The sequence below is a fragment of the Citrus clementina genome, unplaced genomic scaffold, assembly GCF_000493195.1.
Source record: "Citrus clementina cultivar Clemenules unplaced genomic scaffold, Citrus_clementina_v1.0 scaffold_6, whole genome shotgun sequence".
Classification (NCBI taxonomy): Eukaryota; Viridiplantae; Streptophyta; class Magnoliopsida; order Sapindales; family Rutaceae; genus Citrus; species Citrus x clementina.
Genome location: NW_006262139.1, coordinates 562362 through 572155, shown reverse-complemented (window position 1 = coordinate 572155; position 9794 = coordinate 562362). Strand labels below are relative to the sequence as shown.

The 9794-nt window shown below is 34.4% G+C and overlaps 1 protein-coding gene across 1 annotated transcript; it reads right to left on the bottom strand.

Annotated features, from left to right (window-relative positions):
* Nucleotides 1-7253: 7253 nt before the first annotated feature.
* LOC18038146 lies at nt 7254-9053 on the bottom strand. Its single transcript, XM_024181823.1, has 4 exons — nt 8184-9053; nt 7858-8102; nt 7710-7741; nt 7254-7645 (listed from the first exon to the last, which is right to left on the bottom strand). Exons 1-4 carry the CDS (start codon nt 9051-9053, stop codon nt 7254-7256), a joined length of 1539 nt encoding a protein of 512 aa, XP_024037591.1.
* Nucleotides 9054-9794: the final 741 nt, after the last annotated feature.

Sequence of the window (9794 nt, the reverse complement as noted above, 5' to 3'; positions counted from 1 at the left end):
AAGCTCAAGTCTGAAGGTTTCGGCCACAATGGGTCCAACGGTGCCAGCGGTGACGTCCCACGCAAGACGACGGCGGTGGAAATCTAGCTCGACAACTGTGTAACTCCAACGGCTGAACCACCGCAAATCGACCGCTTTCGGTGGCTTTGAATGGTCGAAGATTCAAAAGGGAGTCGTGGGGAACAAAACCCAGCTGGTGGCGTCACCCAAAACTTGCGAAAATCCCGGCGGAGCAAGATGGAAAAGTTGCGATTTTTCAAACTTTGGTCGCCAACGTTCTGGCTGTTTTCCGGCTACCTAGACGGCGGGGGAATTATGGCCGGTCTTCAAGCTTCAGATTGGTACCTCGCTCGACCGATAAGGTGGCCGGAAATTGGAGGTATGTCCGGGTCGGGTTCGCGGTTTGGGTCGGGTTTCGGGTCAGCTTTTGGTAGCTTCCTCTCTCTCTCTCTCTGTCTCTGTCTCTCTCTCTCTCTCTCTCACGTGTGAATATGTTTGGGAAATTTACAAAAATAGCCATAAAATTTTAGCGTTTTTCAACTTTAACCCCCCAAAGTTTTTTTTATCATAACTAGCCAAATACCCTATTTTTGGACTACATTACCCTCATCACTTTCATCAAATTTACAAAGACATGCCACTTTTCCCTTTTCAATTCCAGCACTATTAAACCTTACCTCAACAACTTTTAATCTATTGATTTTATCATTTGAGTTCGAAATTGAAGTGAGTTTTTATTGCAAACGTTGTTATTTTTCATTAACAAAATAATGTGACTTGTTAAAGTAGTTAGCTTGAGTTGAGAAATGAAGATTAATCATTGAAACTCCTGAAAAATCGAGCAAAACAGAAGCCCAAAACAAGTGAGACAGGCGCCTGTCTCACATAAAACCAGCAGGTTTATGTGAGACATGCACGTGTCCCACTTGTCTGTCTCACCAAAATATGTGCGACAGGCAAGTGGGACAGGCGCTTGTCGCACATATAAAGCCATTAGTTTTATGTGAGACAGGCGCCTGTCTCACTTGTTCACACTAGTTTTATGTGAGACAGGCAAGTGGGACAGGCGCCTGTCGCACATAAAAACCCACTGGTTTTATGTGAGACAGGCACCTGTCCCACTACATGTCTCACTAAATATCAGTTATTTTTCGAAAGTAATAACTTGGGCTACATGTGTCCGTTTTAGGCGTATAATATATCGTTTTGAAGCTTACGATGAGACGAAGCAAATCCAAAATTGTATACTTCATTTCATCCACATAAATGTACTGCATATTCACTTTACTAGGTTTTGTAGCGTGAAATCTTATCTCTTTTGTTTTGTTTTTTATAATTTTTAGGTTTAATGGATTCCGTTGTACTTCAATTATTTAAAGGTTTAAGTACTTTTGGCATCTTATCTTGAATAACTCAGCATTCGTGTTAAGAAATCCAAAAAATCTCAAGAACTAATTTTATTTCAAATTAGGAAGCAAGAAATTGCAGATATCAATTTTCTCCAGTAGGAATAATAAAATAAAATAAAACAACTAATCTTTGAAGGGATGTGTATATAGCATCATAAAAATAGAACGTAGACTGTAAATTATATGATATTGATAATACACAAACACAGTACAATATAGATATTGCAAAACTTAAGGTTTGGACTTGTGCACATCATAAAATGGATTACCAAAATCCCCATTGTATTACATATATTGCTCTTTGAAGTCCAAGTTTTAGCTGTCAAACCAACCAGTTCAAGGGATTCTGAATATAAATATTCAGCTAGCATAACATGAAGCTCCGGGGACCCAGTTTTAGGAGCTCCAAACTCTATAGACCACCTGCAAAACAAAAGAACTATAAGTTGAGAGCAGTTATTTCCATGCTTAAGAAATCACAACATCCACCAAAAGCAAAAAGTCCAATAATACAATGAGGCAATGATTTCTCACTTAATAGCAGCCTTTAAGAATGATGAGCAGCCCTCTACACGCAATTAAGCTGCACCAAGCACCAAGCGCGCTGTCTCTTGGTGCGACATGCACCAAGAGGCAGCACCAAGATCGCGCGAGTTGCGCGCAGGCTGGCACACGCATTTCGCGCGCGGCATGCGCATCTCGCGTACGCGAGGCCGCGCATGTCGCACGCAAAATGCATGCGACAGGCTCATCCCGCGCGCGCGGATGGGCATGTCTTGCGCATCTCGCGTGCGACAGCCACGGCCTCGCGCGCGGGATGCAGCATGGCCTTCCCTTTCACTTCCCTTTCCCTTCCCTTTCTCTTCCCTTCCCTTTCCCACATGCATCTCACCCACCACCGCCATTAAACACCAACAACAGCCCAAACAACAACAGCCCAAACAACAACAACAACAACAACTCACCTAGGGTTTCCAATTTTTTTCTTTGATTTTGGAGATCTCCGAAGATTTTCAACGTGATTTAGCTTGTTTCAGCCGCCGACAACTTCCTCCACTGCCGATCTACGCCACTGATGATGTATACGAGATTCCAGTGATGAGATTTTGGTGAGAGGGGGAGGAATTTCGCTTGAGAGAAACGTGAGAATGATGAGGGCAATTTCGTCCATAATTTGGTGATTTGGCTAATGTTGGTAGAAAAAATTTGGAGGGGTTAAAGTTGAAAAACGCTAAAATTTTATGGCCATTTTTGTAAATTTCCCAATATGTTTCCCCTCTTTCCAGCTTCTTTTTTTATTTTTATTTATTTTCCTTTAACTACTTTTTTTTTTCTTTCCTACATATGTTACATCTCGTCCCTTTGAAAATGGGAGTGATAAAAATTCTCAAATAATAAAAGGGAATTCCCAAAGTATCTGATTTTTTTAATAACTGATATTTTTATTTTTTAAAACTTAATTTAATCATATTAAAGTATAGAATTATATTATCGACACAAAATTATCAAAATAAACTAAAGTAATTAAAATAACTTCCTTCAAAATAAGTAAATGTAATCAAAATTATAAGATAATTTTTGAATTAAGCAAAAGTGGAGCTTCAAATTAAGTTGAACACATCCATAAGGTGATCGCTTAGTATAAATCATCAACAAAATTATCTTCACCAACCTTCAAGTGTTTATATTAACTATTATTTATATTATTTCTATAAATATTATGATTTTTTTTTACATCCGCACTGTTACAATCTCAAATTTAAATGTATTTACTAAAAATTTTAGAAGAATTAAAATAAAAATTAAAAATTAAAATAGGGAAATGGGGGAGTGAATGAGGATCTCACCAAATCCTCATTCCATCTTAATAAGATTTTGGATATTAAATTGTCCTTATCTCTCCCTAAAAAAAATGAGTATATATAAAATTATCATTGTACCCTATCCTAATGGGGAAAATCTATGGAGCCCTCATCCTCATGGAAATTTTTGTCATTTACCCTATCACAATGGAAAAAATCTATGGAGCCCTCGTCGTCATGAAAATTTTTGCCATTCCTAACGTATCTATGGATGGATTATCCTCATGAGAACTCCTGATCAAAAGGGAAGAGAGATTCTTACAAGTCTTTAGCTTCTCTTAATTAAATGGATGAGTTTTGGGCGAAGAGCATTTACATGTATGGATTCGTGAAGGTGAAGAATGCGTGCTTGAAGCTTAAATCAAACTATTTTACTATAATTGAACATATTGTATATTAGATTGAAATGTATTGTATTAAGTGTATTAAAACTTTCTTTTAAAAAATTGTATATTTTCCTCATTAAACAATATGAGATTAAGCACACATGGTGTGAATTGATAACACCTCCTTTATGGTATAACATTTATCTACAAAAGTTTAAAATTTAAGCTCATCATAATAGAGGTAAATTTTTTTTTTTAGTTCATCATGCACTCTACTCTATTTTAAAAAGATAATAATAATGATTCTGCACCCAAATGAACCAAAAATTTTTTTAAAAAATGGTTTAGAAGAGCTTTTTGACTTTAATTAATGGAAATTCTTTTTTTTTAATATTATATAATCTTGCAAACCTTTTGATACGTGCATCAAAAAGTATGCTAATCTTAGGTAGTGTTTGTCTTTTTTTGTCTAAAAATCTGAATGGGCCTAAATTTTTCTAAAGTCTAAATAGGTCTAAATACGAAAATTTGAATAATATGTTTGTTTTTCTTTTTTTAATATATGAATATAAGTGGTATCTTATTTGTTTTTATAATAAAAAATATCTTAAACTTGATTCTTTAACATTTACATCCTTGTAAATTAAAATAAAGAAAGAGGATTCTATTTTATAGTTTAGGAAATAAATTATTTTATAGAGATATTTCTAGAATATAATATTTACTTATCATTCAGACCTTTTTCTGTTCAGATAAAAGTTACAAAAGTCTACTTTTTCTATTCAGATGTAAATGTTTGAAAGTCGAAATAAGTTACAAAAAATAAACAAATAAATTTTAAAAAATCTTGAAATTAATAAAATTTCAAGCTTCAAACATTTAACAAACAACCTCTTAGTCTCAATGTAGCATATAGTTGAAGCACAAACACAAACCCTCCGCCTTGATAATAAGGTGTAGAAGTGATCTACCGCTCGGTGAATTTAGTAGGAATTCAAATATTTCCAATGCAATATGTGTCAGCACTCCCAAAAAAACAAATTCCTTATTCGGTAACGTAAATAAATACAACGCATCACCATCAAACTTCGGATCTTGATACCAATCAATCAAGCGATGATTTTGAGTCGAATTGTGTACATGTGTACAGATTCTGAATTGGAACCAGAAGGATAATAGAGGCCGCATTTTGATGCATGCAGACAAAATAGGCTAAAATTTGAAACTACGGCGGCTGATTCCATTCAATTGATCTTTTATTCTTTGAACCTTTAATTGCATATATCCAATATTCATATCCCCATCTGTAATTAGATACCATGAATCAGAATTTTGTCAATTGATTTCCTTCCCCCAACAACACCCCCCCCCCCTCAAAAAAAGGGGGCATTTTCTAATTTAAACATGTGTAGGGATGGCAATTGTACCCGCAAACCCGCCCAAACCCACCCGCCAAAACCCACCCGTTGCGGGTAATTTTACCCGTTGCGGGCGGGTTTAATATTATAAATTAAAACCCGCACATGGATGCGGGTGGGTTTGGTATTAACCTTATATCCGGTGGATACCCGCATGGATATCCACCAAACCCGCAATATTTTTTTCAAATATTTTTAATTTAATTTTAATCTAAAAATGTATAAAGAAAATAATGTCATTAATTAAATTACCAAATAGCCAAAGGCTCAAAGTTGTGTATGTGTGTATGTGGCCTATATCATATTCTAAAGTCATAATCTAAAGAAAACTAAAGGCATTTTCCTTCGAATTAGTATTTGAAAATATTAATCTTAATTATTATTATAGGCATTGTGTTGGATGGGTGCTTATGGTGGTGAATGAAATGAATATCTTCTCTTGGAGCTTGTTTTAAATGATAATATGAAATGTAATTATTATTTTTAGATACTAGTTTGTGTTTTTTAAATGGATTTGTGTAATTTATACTTAAATTTGAGAATTTGTGTTGAATTGATGTGGAAATTTTAATTTTTCATTTACATTATTTAAATATAAAATTGAGTATGTTATATGGAATTTGAGGTTATTATTATAAATTTATATATTAAACATTTGTGATTTTAAATACGAAAATCCGCAAAAAATCCGCCGGATACCATTGCGGGTTTGGTAATTATTAAAACCCGCTGCGGGTGGGTTTTTGTAAAAAAATTAAAACCCGCTGCGGGTTGCGGGTGGGTTTGGTAATTTAAATTTTGTGCGGGTTTGGGTTTGGTAATGGCAAACCCGCTGCGGGCGGTGCCCATTGCCATCCCTAAGCATGTGCACTAAGACATTCTTTGACGTTTGTGTATATGATGGACTCTGTATATATTATCTTTTTCTTTTTCAACAATGCTACATTGATAAAAAAAAATTAGGTAATAAAATTTTGACAAAGGCATCAACAGACTAAAATATCGAGATAATTATCAATCAACTTATTTTTTGTCAAGATATTTTAGTCTTTTTATGTTTTTCTCAAAATTTTGTAACCACTTTTTTTTTTGTGCGTCAAAATAGCATTTTCTTTTTTTTCCCAAAGATAAAAGGATGAACAGAGTTCAAATCAAACTTTTAACTTTTATTTCTTTAAAAATTAAAGGAAAATTATCAACTGTCACCCGTTTTTTCTAACTTTTTCAAAAATACACAATTCTTTTTTTTTTTTTTTGCTGGAATCCACATGAAATTACATTTCTTTTCACTTTTTCACTTCCGTTTGGAGACCGTTTAGAAAACTAACGGAATATTGTGTAAATAACTTTTTTACCCTCAAATATAAAAGATAAATTTCCACCTACTACCTTTTTTTAAAAAAAATACACTATTCTTAATTTTTTTTTTTTTTTGCTAAACTCCACTTGAAGTTATATTGTTTTGCACATTTCCACCACTGTGTCATTATGAAAGCACAATTTTACCCTTATGATGTCAGCAAAGTTCTAACGGTATTATAACGAGAGTGGACCAATGAAAAAAATGTTAATTTCAGGTGGAGCGAAATGGTGAAAAAACAGGCGAACGGTGGATAATTTCCCAAAATTAAATTTGAGTGACTTGTCAAATAAACTGCTTTCACATGACTCGGTTTAGACCATTGGATATTTAGCTGAATTTTGCGAGCAACTTGGTTGTTGGAATTTAGCTAGATTTGGAAATAACTAGCTAGCTAGCATAAAAGCGTCATGGCGGGATGTATAATAATTAATAATTTGACTGAAATTTTTGTTCAGCAGTTACGTGAAAGGAACTTGCTTTAAATTTAAGAAGTCGGCAACATTAATTAAATTATATTTATTACTTGTGAGACACTACAAAACTTTGATTGCATTATTGCAGTTGTTTTCTTTCGGAATATGATTTATCCATTAATACTTTTGCAAAACCTATTTCAAACTGCCACAGATTCATTCAAGTTATACAATAATATTGACTAAAGAGACTACTTGAGTACATGCATTTTGATCGAATAAAAGGTTTGAGTTATCCAAAAATCAGACAAAAGTAAAATACATATTTCAGAAATCATCACATTTCGTACCAATTCCCTGGTTTTGGTGTCACATTGTGACATAACAAGTACCAATAAGTCTAGTTAAATTAATCAAATTCACGCTCTCATTTTTTCCATATGCCCTGTCAACTGATGAATATCAGCGTCGATCAATGGTGGCGTTGGAGGTATGCTCGTTCTCAGAAGCGACGTCGATAACAGCGGCACGGCCAATGTTGGCTTTGGCTTCCATATCCTTCATTGGGACAACACAATCTCTGGTCAAGGATACATCATTATTCTCTATATGTTCGGCTTCATCTTTGAACTTGTTATAAATATCACCTTGGTAAAAGTTTTTGGTCCTTAGCACCAAAATAATTGAAACAATACAAGCAAAAAATGTTGCTGCTGAGATTGTAACAAAGGCCACTCTGTAACACCGCGCGCCAATGCAATTCAAGCTGCCTTTTCCTTGCTTCAAAGCCTCTCTGTCATATAACCGACCAGCCACTCTCACATTGAAAATATATGACCCAATCGGACTTGAAACTGATCCCACATTGTACAACGTTGAGTAATGTTTAAGGCCAAATAATTCTGATATGATTGTGACCAATAATGACAATTGTGCTCCAAGGCAAAAGCCTATAATTATTGAAGCAAAGTAGAGAGAATTATGGACAGCAAAGGCAATCAAAAGATAGCCAATACAAGAGAATAGAATAACAAGAGTGAGCAGCAGAGGACGAGGGAGCTTATACTTGGCTAAGAAGATTTCAGAGGCAAAACCGGCAACAATTCGTCCCACGAAATTCCATATGCTTATAAGCGATATGAAACTCGCAATGCTATGTGTCGGATAGCCTAATGCCTTGCCTATCTGACCCATGTTGTCGATGGCTGCCAATGCGCCGCCAATGCTACAAGTTGTTGCTGTGAACATAATTAGCATATCAATGCTGAAAATTGCTTGTAACAAGGCATAGTCGTCGCCTCTCTCAGGTTTCTTGGAAACGTTTTTCAAGCTAAAAAGTGTCAAGAAATTTGTTTTCACATTCAATGCTGGAATCGCTTGATCATAATGAGCATCCAAGGCTTGTAAGTTGTTGCCCTTCCAGATATTTAGTTCTTGTTTTATGACTACAGCAAGTGGGATGAAGAGTGAAAGAACAACTACAACTGAAGCAGTGCCAATATACTCACTTCTTGTAAACCTGAGCTTGTTTTGAAAGATGATTGTCACCATTATAAATCCAGCCAAGACCAGCAAAATATAGAGGAAACTGTAGAAAACTTTGAGCTCATTTTCTGGCCTAGCGATCTTAATAATCCGAATTGTTGGAATAAAAACAATGGGAACAATGGTAGGAAGACAAGCAAGCAGTAAGATAAGAGCCTTTGTGTTGTCTCCATTTACGGCATGGTAGATTTGTGTCATGATTGCACCACTAAGACCAATAAGACCCTTCAAAAGGCCTATAACAATGCCTCTGCTTTCCGGAAAATTCTTAACACATGTGACTAAAGCTCCAGTGTTTGGAAATGACTGTGAATTTGCACCAATCAACATGTACAAACACATTTGCCACACATGGGGTTTGGCGCCTAAACGATGAGAAACACTCAACCAGATCATAAAAAAGCCAAAAAAGTTCATGATTGAACCAGATAACAGAACAATCCATGGCGGCGCAACCTCATAGGTTAGCCCTGCCAGGACTCCAAGATTGCCGCCCAAGTCCTTGAAGAAGCTTATCAAATTGAGTGTGGTCTGATCATAGTCTAACGATGATTTTATGTCGTTAGAGTATAAACCAAACATATAAGATGAGCCATTTACTGACATGATTGAGAGGGTAGCAAAGAACATGAACCATCTGCTATCAAGCAAATGCAAGCCAAAGCCCTTTACCTCTCTCCAATTTGCGCCAATACAACTGAACTTGGACATGACCATTTTACTCTCAAGTTCTAATTCCCTCTAGTAACAGCTGCTTGAAGTTTGATTTTGATGAAATTTTGTAAGAGAAGCTGAATCAATTTAGTAGACATTTTGAAATGAAACAATAAATGATTATCTTGTGACCCATAATACTACTTGTTTATAATTTTTCTGTGCAAGTGAAAAATTATAAATATTGGTGCTAAATTATATGATCGTCTTGTCTTAATTGTCGGCTTTACTTGTCTTCTTGTTTATGAAATTAAATGGAGTTTATAATTGAGGTCAATGCCATGCTAAGGCTACTTGGTATTAATTAATTAAATGAACTTATTAATTTCGATTTCATTATTTTGTTGCTTTTGGTTTGTCTGTATTAAGGAAAAGCAATAAACAGTTGAATAAGTTTGTTTACAATATTGAGGGCCAGTTTGGTAATATTGTAGCTTTTAAAATAATTATTGTTAGTTATACTGTAAAAATAATTAGCTATAAAAAGAATTAGTTAAACATTTTGTAAAATTTATTTTTAAAAGTCCTATGAGTTTAAAAGGCAGTCGTATGTGTTTAGTAAATTTTACTTTTAAAATGATATAAAAATATAAATGATTAAATTAGATATAACGTTAAATAAAATTTATTTACACATTTATGAACAAGTATATAAATATTTTTTTATTCTATATATATATATATATATATATATATATATATATATATATATATATATATATATATATATATGATAATTGATAA

Coding starts and splice junctions, on each gene's coding strand:
- LOC18038146 (XM_024181823.1), bottom strand. CDS start 9,053: ATGGTCATGTCCAAGTTCAGTTGTATTGGCGCAAATTGGAGAGAGGTA. Junction 7,742..7,857: donor TCTGAAATCTTCTTAGCCAA/GTATAAGCTCCC, acceptor CAATAATTATAG/GCTTTTGCCTTGGAGCACAA. Junction 7,646..7,709: donor GAGCACAATTGTCATTATTG/GTCACAATCATA, acceptor ATGTGGGATCAG/TTTCAAGTCCGATTGGGTCA.